Source organism: Cornus florida, unplaced genomic scaffold (genome assembly GCF_030987335.1).
Source record: "Cornus florida cultivar Cherokee Brave unplaced genomic scaffold, ASM3098733v1 CherokeeBrave_3.0.0_Hap2_Chr01, whole genome shotgun sequence".
Classification (NCBI taxonomy): Eukaryota; Viridiplantae; Streptophyta; class Magnoliopsida; order Cornales; family Cornaceae; genus Cornus; species Cornus florida.
Window position 1 is genome coordinate 85,746,531 of NW_026775571.1, and position 18,797 is coordinate 85,765,327.

The 18,797-nt window shown below is 37.7% G+C and overlaps 1 protein-coding gene and 1 long non-coding RNA gene across 7 annotated transcripts; one reads left to right on the plus strand and one right to left on the minus strand.

The window, feature by feature from the left end:
- Positions 1-566: 566 nt before the first annotated feature.
- On the minus strand, positions 567-2,085 carry LOC132305028 (uncharacterized). The gene is made up of 2 exons (XR_009481614.1): positions 1,738-2,085; positions 567-780 (listed from the first exon to the last, which is right to left on the minus strand). It is a non-coding gene; the product is annotated as an uncharacterized LOC132305028 (long non-coding RNA).
- Positions 2,086-2,488: 403 nt separating this feature from the next.
- LOC132304172 (disease resistance protein RPV1-like) lies at positions 2,489-17,318 on the plus strand. Of its 6 annotated transcripts, XM_059801733.1 has the most exons (8): positions 2,489-3,170; positions 3,401-4,499; positions 5,895-6,017; positions 6,224-6,460; positions 6,554-8,309; positions 8,429-8,686; positions 16,444-16,544; positions 16,875-17,318. In XM_059801733.1, the coding sequence occupies exons 1-5, from the start codon at positions 2,584-2,586 to the stop codon at positions 7,484-7,486; spliced, it is 2,979 nt and encodes a 992-aa protein (XP_059657716.1). In that variant the 5' UTR covers positions 2,489-2,583; the 3' UTR covers positions 7,487-8,309; positions 8,429-8,686; positions 16,444-16,544; positions 16,875-17,318. The 6 variants fall into 6 exon arrangements, 1 of the variants encoding a protein (XP_059657716.1); XR_009481530.1 differs by lacking the exons at positions 2,489-3,170; positions 3,401-4,499; positions 5,895-6,017; ... (1 more) ...; positions 6,554-8,309; positions 8,429-8,686 and adding exons at positions 8,714-9,717; positions 11,970-12,056; XR_009481529.1 differs by lacking the exons at positions 2,489-3,170; positions 3,401-4,499; positions 5,895-6,017; ... (1 more) ...; positions 6,554-8,309; positions 8,429-8,686 and adding exons at positions 8,719-9,717; positions 10,707-10,754.
- Positions 17,319-18,797: the final 1,479 nt, after the last annotated feature.

An 18,797-nucleotide genomic window follows, 5' to 3' on the forward strand; every position in this document is an offset into this window, starting at 1 on the left:
CTTGGGGGAATCAAGTCCCTAAGAAGCATGTTCTCATCAACTGGCTCCGCCGGATTGGAGCTAGAGCTCTCACCAACATCACCCCTTGTTGGTCTAGGGCCAACTTCTCTAGGTTCCTCACGCCGTGACATCGTGCTATAAAACGAGAAAACGATTCAGAAACATGACACTAAGGTCCACTGTGGACGACTCAACAAGAATTAATACCGTACAACACTTAGCATGCAAGACTATGCAAGAAACATTTTAACATAAACAAGTAAGCAAGTAAGCACATAGGCAGTTAAGCATGCTCATTTAAATAAGATACCACGTAGCAAGTAGTCAAGTAAGCAACACAAACAACATTCCATGCGACTCTATGTAGGCCTCTACCCGTCGTCCTAAAGGTTTTCGAACCTTTGCTCTGATACCAAATTTTGTAACGACCCTAGTTGATTCCAAGAATTTTACAAAAAAATCGGCATAACCTCCCCTAAAAATAGGCCTACCATACCCTTTTTAAATTCATTTTTGACCTATCATGGCTCAATTTCCGAATTCACGGCAACAGTATATGATCATACACAATCAAATAACACCGATAATTACTTTAACTAAAATTATCCTTCCCATTCATCAACAAGGTTACATGACAAAGTTTTGCAAAATATACATATATACCTTTATACTTTTAGTGCTTTGCAAAAATAATGGGAAATATACAAAAGACACAAAAGTGAGCTTCTAGTATCGCTCAAGCTTGAGGTGGGTTGTCGTTCATCGGTTCTTTTCCAAGACCTGAAAAAAATGTATAAATAGTAGGGTGAGCTATATGCTCAGTAGGTGACACTTAAGACACAAATCTTGTGTCCTTGTGAATTCAAGCAAAGCATAGGCCAATGGGAGATAGGGATCATACAACGTAGGGGATCAAATACAACATACAAGTCAATTCCAAATATAAACAATGCAATGCAATGAAATGAAATGCAATGCATGTCAATGACACTCCCCATTTTCATTCTCAAAACCATCACTTTCAAACGTTAATACAGCCCGCCCTTTGGTAACCCCGCCGCGACACGAGAGGAGGATTGGCTAGTGTCCCTGACCCTTGGTAACCCCGCGGCGTCATTATGGGGCCCAGCTAGCTCAACCACGCTAGGGCGACTCCCTAGTCCCCTCTAGGCTATATTAACCTCCAGCCCGTTGGTAACCCCGCAGCGACCGGGTTTCGCATAAAACCATTTTATCAAAAACACTTCCCTGAAATTCCCCATATTTATTTCAAGAACAATTTCTCCCATTTCATGCAAACCCAATGGTATGTGCATGTATATATATTCCATACATTCAATGTCATGGCATTTAAAATTTTCCATCATAAAATTAAACATTCAATATGTTCAACATCTCCCAAGTAATTATTAACACATTAAGATACAACAAAATACATTTAAGCATGTGCATGTATATATATATATGAGCTCAACATCATGAATTGGAAAATTTGGCGCAATTTAAATAAGCATACTCTCATACATCAATTTCAGCATGCTAGCACATAGTAAACATAAGAAATCAACAACTAAATATAATTTGCATATGAACCAACCATATTCAAGATCGTGAAAACCCTCTAGACATCATTAATACCATCATAGATATAATTAACTCTAAATTAAGCATATTTAATACAACATGGAGGTAAAATTCACAATAGAACAAGACTAGAGTGGATTAAGATGCCCCTACCTCAAAATAGGCAAAACCCTAGAAATTGGGTCTCTAAATTCGAAGCCCCTAGGAAGACCAAAAACTGAAATTGCTTGTATGAGCGCGTAGAGCTCGTCGCGGGCTTTGTTTTGCCTCAAACGATACTTAAAAACACAAAGAAATGAGGGAGCAATCAAGGATTGAAACCTTGAAGTGGAAAAAGGAAAAAGAAAACAGAGAGGAAGGTGGAAGCAGGCAGCTGGGAAAGAGAGAGTGAGATGCAGAAAACAAAAACACAAATGTGGTCTTAATGACCACTTTAAAACAAAATTGTGGGTCCCTCCACTAACACACATATATATAAAAATAAAAATAAAAACTTAAACATTACATATTTCTTTACATGGGTGTATATATTTTAAAAATGATTTTTTTTATTTTTATTATTTTTATTATTTTATATTCTTTTACAAAATTGGCATAATGGGGATCCAAATCCATCCCAATGTTTTACCGTCATTGATTAGTTTTTGTTAGGTTAGAGGATTATTGGTTAGTTTAAAGAGGTCACGAGATGACAGTTTTAATTGGGGCGTAAAATAGGTGATTGTGAGGCCAGGCCATGGATGGGAGGTTCGGAGATCAGAACCGTCGGAAGCAGATTCATCAGCTGTCGTGAGTCAACAGGATCTGATGGGGCAGATTCATCAGCTCACTTGCTGCATCAAATACAATAGGCCTTCCTCTGTTTATCACCACTTCAAGCCCAAACCAACTAGGAAATTCTTTCTTTTACCCCATGTCTCTCTCCACTCTCTCTATATGTAAACACAATATATATATCCCAGTCAAAAAGAGTTAGGTTGCATGTCACTATCATGAATCATGTGCCATAGACACGAAAGTCAAAGAGCCTGTGAAAATTCTGGAATTGAAGAATTCATTTCTTCAATAACCGCTGATGATGATAAGGTTCTATCATTCTCATTTCTAATCACTCACACATTTCCAATGGATACACAGAACTCTCCACCTGCTGCAGGATGGGATTATGAAGTGTTCTTGAGTTTCCGCGGTGATGACACTCGTAAAACCTACAACAACCTTGTGGACGCAGGAATTCGCACGTTTAGAGATGACAATGAGCTTCGCATTGGAGAGAAGATAGGTTCTGATCTTCTAAAGGCAAAACAACACTCAAAGATATCCATCCCAGTCTTTTCCAAAGACTATGCTTCAAGTAAGTGGTGCCTACTTGAGCTCACCGAGATGGTTGAGTGTAAGAGGGCTTCGGGGCAAATGATATTACCCATATTCTATGACGTCGAACCGTCCCATGTGCTACACCAGACCGGGAGTTACGAAAAGGCCTTCCAGGAACACAAGAAGCATTTTTGTAGTGCTACTGTGGAGGGGTGGAAGGAAGCCTTGAGGGAGGTTGGAGAATTGAAGGGATGGGAAGTTGCTGATAGGTAATTGTGTATATTTACTTATATATACTGATTCTGCTATTTTAACTTCTCTGATTATTTTCCTTTAATGTAAACTTGTTTGGTTCAGTTTTCTCAAATTAGACACTTAATTTACAAATCGTTAATCAAATAAATTTTGAAACGACTTTCTATGTATTAGTTTTATGAGAATAGGCCATATATATTTATCTTTTTTCCCATATATATGTGACATCAATTATGTTTGGCAGGCATCAAGGAGAACTGGTAAAGAGGGTTGTTTTAGAGGTGTGGGGAGAGCTGAAAAAGAACTCTTTGGTTGTAAATGAACACTTAGTTGGAATTGATGATCATATAGAAGAAATGATGAAATTGTTGAGTGTTAATTATAGTGATGTAAGGATTGTAGGAATCCATGGCATGGGAGGAATTGGCAAGACCACTATAGCCAAGGTCATCTACAACCAACTCTCCCAACATTTTGAATCCTGTTGCTTCCTTGCAGATGTTAGAGAAACAGCACAACAACCGAATGGTCTTGTTCATTTGCATAACCAACTCATATCTAACATTTTAAAACAAAAATGCATTGACATTAGTACTATGGATGAAGGTATTAATGTAATCAAAGATAGATTTTCTGGGAAGAAAGTTCTTGTTGTAGTTGATGATGCCAATCAAAGAATTCATCTTGATGCGCTTGTGGGAAAGTCTGATTGGTTTGGTCCGGGAAGTAGGATAATTGTCACAACTAGAAACAAACATATTTTACATCTGACCGAGGTCAGTTGGACTTATGAACCAAAGGAATTGGATACTAATCAATCTCTTCAACTTTTCAGCAGACATGCTTTTAGAAGGGGCAACCCCCCAGAAGACTATGATACTCTCTCTACAGATGTTGTGTCCACTACTGGAGGGTTGCCTTTGGCTCTTGAAGTTATCGCTTCTTTTTTATCTGGCATGGGAAAAAAGGAATGGCAAGATACATTAAAGAAGTTGAAAAGAATACCAAATGATCAAGTGAAGGAGAAGCTGAGGATAAGTTATGAAGCATTAGAACATGAACAACAACAGATATTTCTTGATATTGCATGTCTTTTCATTGGAGTGGATAGAAGAATTGCTTTCCACATGTGGGATGACTGCCATTTTTATCCGGAGAATGGGATTGAAGTTCTTCTTCGCCTGTCATTGGTGAAAATTGGAGATACGAATGATCTAATGATGCATGACCATCTTAGAGACCTTGATAGGGAAATTGTCCGTCAAGAAAATTTTAAGGAGCCAAGGGAGCGTAGTAGGGTGTGGCTTCTTGAGGAAGCCTGTGAAATATTGGAGAGTCATACAGTAAGATCCAACTCTTTCATGAATAGATGTCCTTTATTAAGCATTAATTTTCTTCTCACCTTACTAATACAATCATGTATGAACAAGCAATGCTGGCTCAATCGCTCGGCCAATTGGCCGGTTGCCTAAGGCCCCTCAGTCGAAATGTCATTATAGTCTTTTTAAAGTAGGCCCCACCATAGGTTTTTTCATCTGTTAGTATGCATTCTCTCTACTTTGGCCTATTTTAGCAGTTCTTACTTTCACAAATAGGCCTAACTAGTCAGCCTCAATATCATAACTCTTTTTCAGTTTTCCTTAACTTACGGTTCAATTATATATATCAAACTCATGTCTTTCAATATTCTTCTAAACTTCGTCTAATGTTTTGATTTGATTGAGCATATTAGAAAATTCTTTATCTTTTCGAAGTGAGAAAATCTTGCATTCTAAAATTAATAAATTTTCTTGAAGTTATAAAAGAGATGCGGAATTTGTAAAAAATTCAAACTCCAGTAACACTTGAAATCAATTTTTTAATGATTTGCATAAGGCTAGTTGTATTGTTACTTTAAAATTTCTTTTTAATCTTCCTGTAATCCTATAAATATATTTACTTAAAAATGTGAATTTGGATTAATAAAAATTTCTAAAAAGAAAGGGTTAGGTAAATTAATTCCATTTTTTTTTAAAAAAAAGGAGATCTTGTAAGAATAATCAAAATATTACAAAAAAAAAATTAGATAAAGATTTAGTAAATAAACAACCAAGTTTTCTAACAATATTACTAATTTTGCGTCTCAAGAAGCAAGAATAATGGTCTATATATATATATATATAGTTACTCCGTATTTAATATTAGTGATGTTAGTACATGAATATTTTTTTCCTTAAATGTGGTGATTTCCATTGCACAAATTCCGATGCACTAGCACTCTCCACAGCCTAAACCAGCAAGAACAATTACAAGTCTAAAACTGATGTACAAATTCATCAAAGGAACAATATTCATAATCTCAAATATAACAGCTCTTGCAGTCTCCACAGCAGTCCTGTTGCAATTCCGATGCGCTCTGACATTCCTTTCTCTCCAAATGGTAGTTGAGAAAAGCATACGAAAAAGAGCTGAAGCAGCTTGTTGTTCACCCCGTAACATAAGATGGCTTTGCTGGAACCGAATATTCTCTTGTATACAGTTATGACAAACCGAATATTCTCTTGTATTGCTTTAGGCCTCAACTTATATCGAGTTGCCCCTGCTACAAATTTTAAATAATAACAGGAATTTCCGCAAATAGAGCAATAGCATCATTAGTACTAGTTGTTGTGTCCACTATAATTATACCATTGATGATATATATATATATATATATATATATATATATATTTACTTATATTAAGGTTTTCTTTTGGCAGGGAACAAGAAAGATTGAAGCTCTTTGTGTTGACTTTCAATTAGAGTCACAGGCATGCCATTTTACAAATGAAGAAATTTTAGACCTATCTGAAGTTGCCTTCGACATATTGGAGAGTTATACAGTAAGATCCAACTCCTTCATGAATAGATGTCCCTTATTAAGCATTAATTTTCTTGTCACCTTACTAACACAATTATGTATGAATTACTCAAAAGTTGAAATAATAACTAGAATTTCCTCAAAGAGAGTGAATATCATCATTAAAAAAAAAAAAAAAAAAAAAAAAAACAGAAGAAGACTGAAGGTGACTTTCAATTTGGGTTACAGGCGTGCTGTTTTACAAATGAAGGATTTGCAGACCTATCTAAACTTAGGTTCCTTCAAGTTGGCTATGCAAACCTGGAAGGAGATTTTAAGGGTCTTCTTTCAAATTTAAGATGGCTTTGCTGGAACGGATGCCCTCAAACTTTTAGACCAACCAATTTTCATCTAAAGAATCTGGTCATTCTTGATATATCATGGAGCAATGTCACGGAAGACTGGGAGGGTTGGAATCATATCAAGGTTTCATGAATTTCTCTGCTTCTGTTTCGTGTGTGTCATCACATAATTCTTTGTAATTGATTCTATGCAATTCTCTTTTTCCTTATTTCGCAGATGGCAAGAAAGTTGAAAGTTCTAAATCTCACAGGTTGCAGATACATGGTTAGAACTCCCGACTTCTCTGCATATGAAACTTTAGAAATATTGATTCTTGAAGACTGTATTAATTTGGTTCGTATTGACCCATCAATTGGATATCTCAAGAGTCTAGTTTTCTTAAATGTGAAGAATTGTTATCAACTCAAAAGTCTGCCTCTGGAATTTGATTCTGTGGAAGCTTTAACAGAGCTCATCATCGATGATACTTCAATAGAAGAAGTCCCCATAGGTAGAGGTGTTTTGAAGGAGCTTGAAACTCTTAGTGCCACTGATTGTCAGTCATTGACTCAAATTTCTACCTCAATTGGTCACCTAAAATCTCTGACACACCTTAGACTTGATCATTCACGTATCGCTGAACTACCATACTCAATTGGTTCGCTAGTGAAATTGCGATGCTTGTCACTAAGAAACTCCTTATTAAAAGAACTTCCAGACTCCATTGGGAAATTAGAATCATTAATTGAGTTGTGCTTGTCAAATACGATAATTACAGAATTACCTGACACCATTGGCAACCTAAAACGTTTGAGAATTCTTGACATTGATTATTCTTTGATAGAAAAGTTACCTAGTGCCATCGAAACGTTACTGAAACTTGAAGAGTTACATGCCTCGAATTGTCTCAATTTGGAAGGCAAAATTCCCAGTAATTTTGGTGGACTATCCTCTCTGAGAATCTTAAGATTAGATTCAACACGTATCTGTAGTCTACCATCAAGCATTTGTGGGCTTTCTCACCTCCAAACCCTTGATTTAGAGGGTTGCAGAGAGCTTCAGTTTGTCCCAGAGCTTCCCTCTAGTCTAGTGAGTCTAAAAATCACTTGCACGTCAATGGAGACATTTCTAAACCTTTCTAGTAAACCTAAAGGAGTTGGAATTTCATGAATGCTCTGAGCTGTTGAAAATTCATGAAGATATTGGGAAGTTAGCCAAACTGGAGACCTTGACCTTGTCCAGCTGTATCAACGTTAGCAGCCTGCCAATGGAGCTTGGTGCACTTTCTCGGCTCAAGGAACTCGCTATTCAATATTGTGACCAACTTCAATGCCTTCCAACTCTTCCCTCAAGTCTAATCATACTCCGTCTTGAATATTGTCGGTCAATAAAGAGGTTGCCAGATCTATCAAATTTGAAAAACTTATCAGAACTAAAACTCCACTGGTGTTCAGAGTTAACAGAGATTCAGGGCCTTGGAAGATTAGAACTCCTACGATATTTGGATTTATATGAGTGTGAATCACTAGTAACATTACCGGATCTTTCCAACTTGAAGAAGTTAAAGGAATTTAGTGACTTTGGATGCAAGAATTTGAATGAAATTAGGGGCCTTGACGGATTGGAGTCCTTGAATATATAAAAATGTGTGAGCGGAAATGTTGAAAGAATTATACCTTACCTGGTGCCAGAATCTACATGAGATTGAGGGAGATTGAGGGTCTTAAGGGTTTGAAATCCTCGAAGTTGCTGGACTTGTCATATGCACAGCATTGCGGAGGATACCTGATCTGTGACCTGTCGGGACTAACAAATTTAGAGGAATTGCGACTTCTTAACTGTGAGAAACTTAGTGAGATTTGGGGACTTAAAGAACTGAAATCCTTAAGATTCTTGGACATTTCTGGATGCAAGTCACTAGGAAACTTACCAGACGTGTCGAACTTCTGTCGTCTGATAAGTTCTAGTGTTTAACATGCAAACTGATGGCATGGTAATTATCTATTTTCTGCTAATCTATGATGTCTTTGTATGATTTTTTTTTCCCCCTTTATTGATTGATAACTGTGATTGTTTCTCTGTTCTCTCTTTTTGTGCATGTTCATCTATTAGGGCGTAGTCGCTCTTTGTCAACTCCCCATTATTTCACCTTCCTCTAGAACTCTTCCACTTTGAGATGATTTCGAGACTGTGGCCCAGTTTGAAGTGAATGGATTCATAGAGACAACGTTTCATAATTTTTGCGGATGTCAGGGCTCAATTTCGCCACTGAAGCTTGATTTCAGAACTTCGAGACGCCATTTATCTGTTGGGGCTCCATTTCATGCATTCGATCAATCTCTGAACTTAGAGAGACAATCTTTACTTGAGGTAATCCAATACCTTTGCAATAGAATGGTGAATTGATTATTTTGATATTTAAGTTGGTTTCTTAGTTAGGGCTTGAGGTCAATATTTACAGAACAATCTTCAAAGCTAAAGGAATTGAATTTTTTTTTTTGTAAAATTTGTTTTCGTTCTTAAAGATGCTTGGATCCGGAATTTTTGGCACATATTAAAGAAAAAAAAAAAAAAATTCCCGGAGGTATTTTACTTGCCTTAATAACTGCTAATGTGTAGAAATTTTGATATTTGATATGCTCAAATATTATATATACCAACAAGTCCTCAATTCTGGTTTGAGAGCTTCAATTTCTGCTTCTACGGGTAAAACTGTGATGTTTCCAAATTTTCGCTATTTTTTTATTTTTTCAGAAATTTTGTCGTAGCGAGGGCATTTTTGTCTTTTCACGTTGTGCGTATCGGACACCGTGAGGTGTGCCAGGTGTGTCGGTGAGTTGTTTGGAACATTTCATTGAGTCCAAAACTCCTTGAAATGTAAAGGTGATCATTTTTGCATTTTTCAGCTTTTCAGGTCGAACGGATCCGTGTGGGACCCATTACCAGTATTGTTATGTACGGGGATTTTAGTTGGGTCCATTTGCATTATATTTATTTTTATTTATTGTGTTTTAAGTGGTTAAAAATTAAATGAGTACATATGTATATGTGTGGTGTAGATTAAAAGATTAAAAAAAAAAAAGAGAAAAGAAAAATTGAGTGAGACCCACCTTATTACATTTTATGTAATAAGCCAAAGTGGTCATTACCAGACCTCAGCTTCTTTCTCTCTCCCCGCGGCGGCTGCTTCCCTTTTTCCTCTCTGCTTTTCTATTTTTTTTTTTCATTTCATAACTTCAATCTTTAATTACTTCTCAATCATTTGGAGATTTTTGATGCCGTTTACGGCAAATCGAAGCCCACGACGAGATCTTCAAATTCATACCAGCAATTTCAGCTTTTGGCCACTCTAGGAAGTCCGAAAATTTAGACCCATTTTGAGGGTTTTTGCATCCTAAGGGGTAAGGGTCTCTAATTCCCATTTTTCTTGCACCTTTGTGAATTTTCTACTATAATTCATGTTAAGTATGTTTAATTTGAGTTCATTATTATTTTTTTTTAAAATTGATTTACTTAGGTATGTGAAGCATGTTATTGGGTGTATTATTGGATTTGTATAGAAAGCATATTTAAATGTTAATTTTCCATGCTTATTATATTATTGAATTGGCTAGAAATGATATATGGAAACTTAGGGAAATTTCCTTAGAATTACTTGTCATGCTTCATTATTGATTTCTATATGTTATTGTGTTGATAAAATTGCTGAAAATGATACATAGAAGCTTATGGAAATTTTCTAAGAATTATTGTAAAGTATGCTTAATATGTTAATTTTTCCATGCCTATGATGCTTAATAATTTATTGAAAATTTTATGTGGAAGTATGTTAATTATGTGATAATAATTCTCTCCATTTTCATAATATTAAAGAGACATGTGATATGCATTCATAGCATGGGCATGAAAAATGGTACAATGATTTGATAAGAATGAAAAAGGGGATTTTTTGGGAGAATTTGATAAAACGGTTTTGAGAAAACCCGGTCGTCGCGGAGTCACCAAAGGGCCGGTGTGTTAATATAGCCTAGAGGGAACTAGGAAAATTGTCCTATCGTGGTTGAGCTATCTGGGCCTAAAATGACGCCGCGGGGGTACCAAGGGTCGGGACAGTAGCCAATCCTTCTCTTATGTCGCTGCAGAGTCACCAAAGGACGGGTTATATTAACAGTTTGTGAAATGATGGATGTTTTCTGAAAATGGGGAGTGACATGCATGATATTGCATTCATGGCACGACATTTACTTGTTTTGAACTTGCAATTGATATTGTATTTTCCCCGACTTAGCATGACCCCGTTCCCTATTGTCCTATTCATTATTTGGATTCACGGGGCTACAAGAGGTGTGTCTTAGGCACCACTTACTGAGCAATTTTGCTCACCCCTCAGGACACGGATGGCAAGTGGCGGACGACACTCCTCTACAGGGTTCGATGGGTTAGTAGACCATTTCGACACACTTTGTAGATATAATCTCATTTTATTATTTATTTATTTATTATTATTATTTTTTATAAGCCCGGAATGACACGTATAATATGTATTGACGTAGGAAAGAATGGTGTTGTCCCTAGTTGACCTCGGGTTCGGTTAAGGCCCCGGCTAACGGTTCGGACCTACGGGTTCGGGTCGTTACAAAAACACACTCTGTAGTAAGGTCTAATGTCTTTATATAATCTAGGAGATTCTAGGTACAACTTAATTAAATTGTATTATTTGAACCATATTTTAAATTTTGATGCTAAAAATAAAAAAATGAACTCAAAAGAAAAGCTCATATTTGATGAGATGGTTGTTCTTTTATTAGTTTGTCAAGCTAAAAAAATTGTATGGGTTGCATTTATTTTGCTAGAGCTTAAGCGCTTAAGCACCTTTTTTTGCAACTAACAGGAACTCAAATGCAAAGAGATATGTTAGTACGCAGTTGGTCAGAAATCAGACCAGCAAAGCATCAATTATTCAATTCCACCACCTAAATAAGATCAATATAAGTTCCTTGCGCCGTTAAGGTCCTCTGGTTTCAGAGTTCTCTCATTGGTGAGAGTTGGTGCGTCTTGCTACTGCTTTCGTTTTGCTCGCGCATTTGGGATGTTTTTTTGTTCCGATGTGCTGTGGGTTGGTTGTCCCATCCGTTTGATGTGGTGATCAGCTGTGTGGTTTTGTTCTGATTTTGGATGTTCTGGCCGGGGATTCTTGCGACGCTTCCTTGTGCTGGGCTGATTTGGGGGGCTCGTCGGCTAGGTTTGCTGGTTGTTGGTTACTTGTGCCTTTGTTGTGTCAGGGGTTTGTCTAAGGGGTTGTTCTTGTCCTGATCTGTCTTACTTCCCTCAGTTTTCTTTTTAAACGGTTTTTGTTATTCCGGAGCTTTTGGTTTGATTTGGGCTCGGCTGGTGTGGATCGTGCGGTGTCGGCGCTAGTTCTGTTCTGGATTGTTGGTTAGGCGGTGTTGATTTTATGGTTATCCGGTGTGGCCACGTGGTGTATTGTGGTTCATCCATTTTGGGTTGCATTGTGTGCTTAGTGGTTCACATGTTGTGTGGATTGGGTTTTTGACTGTTGGGCGGTAGAGGTGTGTTCTTGGGTCTTGTTACTGGATTGTCCCATTTTGTTTGGTCTTTGTGACCTACTGATCCAGGCCCTACTCTATTGCAGGTTCAATTTCAGGTGATGGCTCACGGGTTTTTGCCTTCAACTCGTGATTCTTCTTCCCGGAGCAGTGTTAATGCTTCGTCCGGTTAGGTACCTACCATTTCCTCTTCTTTTGCTTCGTCTTCTACTGTTCCACCTGTCTGTTTTTCTGATTTCCATAATGCTTGTCCCAACATTATTGTTTGGAATTGCTAAGGTCTGGGGTCTGTTTCTACTGTTCAGCAACTTAAACATCTTAAAACTCAATATGCTCCAGATATTCTTGGTGTTCTTGAAACTAAAAATTTGAGGCGGACTTTGGTTGTTCAAAAGTTGTTGGGCTTTTCTAATGGGTGTTTGGTTGAGCCTGATGGAATTGTGGGTGGTCTTGCCCTTTGGTGGACTGATAATGTTCAGTTGCAGGTGGTGGATTAAACCAGTTTTTCTATTACTACTGTTGTTCTGTCTCCTAACCAGCTACCTTGCTATATGCTAGTACAGTAGATCGGGTACGAGCTTTGCAATGGGAGTATTATATTCATAGTGCTCGACATTGGTCCGGTCGGTGGGTTCTCATTGGTGATTTTAATGATATTTTACATATTTCTAAAAAGCATAGAGGCCGAGTTAAGCAAGGATGGCAGCTTCGGTCCTTTCGTACCCTGCTTGATCGTTATGCTTTGTTAGATATGGTTATGTGGGGTTTCCTTTTACCTGGTCTAACCAGAGAGACGGGCCCGCTAATATTCAAGAACGGTTGGATCGTGCGTTGGCGCTAAGGATTGGATATTTGCTTTTCCTCAGGCTCAATTATCTCATCTTTCTGTGATAGGCTTTGATTATTTTGCTTTGCTTCTTGTAATTTTGCTTAAAGCTCAGCCTCGGAAAAGGCAATTTCACTTTGATGCTCGCTGGACATTATTAGATGATTGTAGGCACATTATTGATTCGGTATGGTCTACTCCGATCAGTGGTTCTGCTCAATTTCAGTGGGCTCAGAAATTAAGGCACTGTAAAGCTAATCTCATTCATTGGGCTAAGCTTCGTAATCTTAATTCCCGAGCTCACATCAATCGTACGGTTGCCATGCTTCGCGAGCTGAGGGCTCGCACTTCTAATTACTGTCATGCGGACGTGGTTCAATTAGAAAATTATTTAACGTCATGCTGGTTAGAGGAAGAATTGTTTTGGAAACAGAAGTCTCGTCTCCTTTGGTTGCAAGAGGGGGATCGTAATACCAAATTTTTTCATGTCACTGCTAAAAGGCAAAGAAGCCATAATACTATTTCAGGGGTTTTTGATGCTGGGAATCAGTGGGTGGTTGATGAGACCGCCGTTCAGTCGGTATTTCTAAGTTATTTTCAAGGTTTGTTTCAGTTGTCCCATCCTTCGAATGTTGCTCAATTTATGCAGTATGTTCCTGTCTGGATTTTTGCTGAGATGAATGGCAACCTTTTGTTGGCCCCGTCGGAGCTAGAAGTGAGGCAGGCTGTTTTTTCTATGCAACCGATGAAAGCTTCGGGGCCGGATGGGATGACACCGCTGTTCTATCAGAAATATTGGGAGGTAATTAAACGGGATATTGTTGGGGCTGTATCTAGTTTTTTTGCTACGGGGAATTTTTTATCCAGTTTTAATTATACTAATATAGTTTTAATTCTTAAGATTTCCTCTCCAACGCAAGTTAGTCATTACCGACCGATTTCGTTGTGTAATGTGTCTTATCGAATTATTGTGAAAATTATGACTAACGGATTGAAAGGGATCATTGTCTCCCTTATCAGTGAATCCCAAAGTGCATTTGTTACAGGTCGTCATATTACCGATAATATTTTAATTACTCACGAACTTTTACACTATTTAAAAAATAAGCGTAAGGAGTGCAAAGCGTGGTTGGCATTGAAACTTGATATGAGTAAAGCTTATGATCTGATTGAGTGGGATTTCTTATTTCACATGCTGTCTCGGCTGGGTTTAAATACCCATTGGATTTAAATGATCACAGCTTGCATCTCCACAGTTTCTTACTCTTTAAAAATTAATGGGACTTCAGTGGGTTTTTTCCTCCCATATAGGGGTCTGCGTCAAGGCGATCCTTTCTCACCTTATTTATTATCTATGCTGAAGCTCTTTCTCTTGCTATTTTGCGAGCTCAGCAAACTCGGTTGTTATCTGGTATTCGTATTTGTCGGGGCACTCCGTCTGTTTCTCATCTTTTTTTTTGCTGATGATTCTGTTGTGTTGTATGCTGCAGTTCCAGAGGAAGTTTTTGTTCTGAAACGTATTTTGGCAGATTATGAACGGGCCTCTGGGCAACAAGTATATTTTAGTAAATCATCTGTTTTTTTCTCGCATAATGCTTCTGGGTCACTGCGTCGTTCTCTTAGTCGCTCTTTGGGATTGCAGCTGCAGGGTTTTAATAGTCGGTATCTTGGGGTGCCGGCTATTTTGGGACGCTCCAAGCGGGATGTGTTTCAATTTTTATTAACTAAGATCCGGGACAAGCTATCTTTTTGGAAGGCAAAAGCCCTGTTCACGGGTGGGAAGGAGGTGTTGATTAAGGCAGTGTTGAGTGCTTTACCTACATATGTAATGTCCTCTTTTAAGCTTCCCACTACATTGTATCAAGATTTGATGAAGCATATTCATTCTTTTTGGTGGTGCAATAAGGATAAAACTCGAGCAATTCATTGGATTCATTGGGATCTCCTTTGCCGGAGTAAGACTTTGGGTGGTCTTGGGTTTCGCGATCTGGAGGCTTTCAATTTAGCTCTTTTAGCAAAGCATGCTTGGCATTTTCAAGTTCAGAAGCAAAGGCTGGTGTATCAGCTTAATAAGGCTAAGTATTTTCCTTCTTTATCATTTTTGGTTGCTTCTTTGGGATCCAATCCTTCATGGGGTTGGCGTAGTATTTGGTCTGCTCAGGCTTTGTTACGTCAGGGAGTCCGATCCTTGATTGGGAATGGCACATCCACGCATGTTTGGAACGATCATTGGGTCCTTACGCTTCCACACAAACTTCCCCCACCTCCAGATCCTGCTCTGTTCTCTTATGTGGCAGAGTTGATTGATCCTGCTATGTCTTCGTGGAAGGTGGAAGTTTTGTCTCAGTTTTTCCCTCCCCTTACGGTGCAGGAAATTCTCAAAATTTGTATTAGTCGGTGGGATAAACCGGATGATGTCATTTGGAATCCAGAGCGGTCGGGTAAGTTTTCAGTGCGGTCTGCTTATAAATTGGCCATTTCCATGTCTAATTTTTCGGGAGTGGCTTCTTTTACTGGTGCTTGGTCTTCTGTTTGGCGGTGCCGTACTTTGTCTAAGGTGCAATACTTTATTTGGATATGTTGTCTTCATGCTTTGTCGGTTTGTGTTGCTTTGTTGGATCGCGGGTGTGAGGTGTCGCCTTTCTGCCCTCGCTGTGGTGTGCAGGAGGAGTCTGTTGTGCATCTTATTTTTTCTTGCCCTTATTCCATTCAAGTGTGGAAATTATCTCCGATGTGTCTTGATTTTTCGAATTCTTGTTTTTCTTCTTTCTGGGCTGGATGGAGATTTCTGGTGCATAGGGCTATGATCTCATCGGAATTTGCGGATATTCTTAGTTTGATTTCCTTTTGTGTTTGGGGTATTTGGAAGGCCAGGAATCTGTTGGTCTTTGAGGGGATTTTATGGCGGCCTGAGGTTGTGGTGTAAAAGGCTGTCGCCAGTTTTTGGGAGTTTCGGGATGCTCGGTTTCTTTGTTCTTCCTTGCCGCTAGGTCCGACCAACCCCTTTGTTGATTCGTGGCGTCCTCCTCCATCTGGTATTGTGAATTGCAATTTTGATGCTTCTTTTTGTCGGCAGTCCTTGCAGGGGGGTGGTGGCGCTGTGTTCCGTGATTTTCGGGGTGATGTGCTTCAAGCGATTATTTTTCGTCCCTTTTCCGATTCTTCATCTCTGGCGGCGGAATCGTTGGTGTGTCAGTGTGCTATTCTTTGTGCTTTGGATTTAGGATTTTCTTGCTTATAGTTTGAATCGGAAGCCAAAATTGTTGTGGATGGGGTGTTGCGAGGAGCAACCTGTCCGTCGGAAATTGCTTCTATATGTTATGACATTAATCGGGACCTAAGGTAGTTTTCGTCTACTACTCTACTCATGTATGTCGCTAGGGTAATAATAATAATAATAAATTAAAAAAAAAATTAAAAAAAAAAAACAGGAACTCAAATGCTGTTATATACTCCATTGTTGAAGCCTCGATATTCTTTATGTTAATTCAACTTTAAAGACAGCAAGTCAACCCTCATTGATCTTGTATTAACCACATTCATGGTAAGCAATACCACATTGCAAATGAAATTTGCACTAATACTTTCTCCAAGTTTCCACTCCTAGGCAAATTTGAAGAAATGAAATGTCATAATTTCTTGATCAGTAAAAATTTCTTGATTATTAGAAATTGATAGTAGTCTTTATTTTTTAGGTCGTACCTTTTGTTTATTATTACATGTTTTTAATCCAGATATACAGGTATGCATGATTTGAAGGAAAATGCAAGTCCGGCTGGAAAAATGACTGCAGATAGGGAGATTGAAATAGAGTATGGTCTCTAACATCATTCAGGTAGGTACCTGATAATCTCTTCTTTCATTCATTCTCTCTCTCAACATGTGAAGTTCTATAGCAACGACAATTAAGAACATTGTATCATTTAGATTAAAGTCTCAAACTGCTTGAATGGTTTTTGGAAATGTTAGAAATAACTCTGCTAGTAACTAACGTCAAACAATGAGATTTCAAGTGCATAAAACCAATCGAGGGACAATTATGAGTGGAAGTATTAACACTCTTATGATATACTAAATCGCAACATTGATCGAAAGACGAGCTCCATAAATCCTCAATCAATTGTTTTGTTATATATAAATATACATCAAGTCTATTTTTTTGCAGTTGGTCAGGGACTTTTTCAGATAGGTTTTAGCAGGAAAGCAGACCCAAAGCCTTGGAGATGCAGAGCAACGGATGGGAAAAAATGAAGTGCTGAAAGGAAGCATACCCAGACTCCAAAAATGGAAGTGCGGAAATTTCAGAACTACTTTGGTGTCGGTGCAATATGTCAAATAAGTGAAGAAATTAAAGCTAGTGAAGGATCGAAAGTTAAGAGCAATATGTCAAATAAGTGAAGAACTTAAAGCTAGTGAAGGATCGAAAATTATGCGGGATAAGGTGGGCTATGAGAAACTAGAAGATGAGAACTGTGAGGAGTCAGGAAACACGAGACCAAAGTAAATTGCTGTAGCACTCTGCAATAAGAGTTTTTGTATGTTGAACGACCTCGTTGGTATGCCGTAAAAAGTATTAGTAATTCAAATGTTAAATTTATGTCAAATAAAATTGAATGAGAAAATTTAAGACTAAAGATAATATGCTTGCATGTAAGCTCTATATAAAAACATAGGTGACAGAGACTGATGGTTTCAAGCTTTCGGATACAACAAAATTATGTCTCAATTACAGAAGTGTTACTGTTACAATAGGCTCTAATGTCCTCAGCAATCTTTGTAAGGGCAATTCTCATTTCTTCATTTCAAGAAAGTTACTATGACAATTGTTTTCTAGAAAGTTACCATCACAATGAAGACGCAAATACTCACAGGTGATAAGTAAAGATTAATTTGGTAAAAAGTAAAAGGTGAGGTTAATGTGTAAATCTTGTTAGTATTATTCACAAATAATTACATTTGCACTCGAAAGGAAGATTCAAATTCAATTCTATGTTAAATAACAAAAAATAAAATATTTGAAATTTTTTGAGGACTATAGATTAAACGCTTACATATAAGATGCAGTTACTGATTGTTTCAAGCTTTCAGGTTCAACAATAAATTCAAGTATTACCTTGGTTATCCGTGTCAACCTAAGTTCAAATATTGATAAAAAAAAACAAAAAAAACTTTATCAATCAAATGATAAAGGGGAAGCGCACACTAACTTAAAACAGATTAAATTAGATAAGGCGGTGTATAACCGACCAAAATATATATATAGTAATAACAAGTAAAATAACTGAATAATACGTAAAATAACTGAATATTAAACTTGGATTACAAATAATAATTTTAAAAGAGGATAACTGAAAATAACTTACAAATTAATGTAACTGATATATGTCTGAAGTATACAGCATACTGATGTTGTATTACACTCAGAAAACAAACTAAAACAGAACTGAATATTACAACTGAATCTGAAATTGAAGCCTGAAATCTCTCGAATGAAGCTTGATTTGCAATGAGACTGAGCACTGCTTTTATAACCGAGCCTCTACACTGTTAGCGCGAATCCTGGCTTTTTGAAAAGTAACTTTTGCTTTTGACAGCTTTGACTGTGGATGAATAGTAACTTTTAATGTGGATGAATAGTATCTTGTCGGGGTACTGTAGAAACAATGATTCTGCCGACAATTACTGTTGAAATAATGACTTTGACCAGTTACGTAGCTTTCTTGATTTTACTGTAGCAAATAGTAACTTCGACCAAATAGTGACTTTGACTTTTCTCTGATGAACCCTTAGAAAAGATCTTCGAAAGGATTTTGACTGTCTTGAAAGACAGAGTCATCATATAAGTTAACTTGGTGACTTGGAGTAGCAACAGAGGAAGCATCTTCTTCTACTTCCTCATCTCTGGATAGCACTTGAATGCGATCTGTTAATAAAGCTGCCATCTTCTTGAGCTCTTCAAGTTCGGACTTGGATGTATTTTTTCGTGACTTTGTGAAAACAGCAGAACTAGTGGGGGAAGACTGTTTCTATTGAATAACTGTCTTTGCAAGAGGAGTGACTTGTATTTGTGAAGTAACTTGGATTGAGG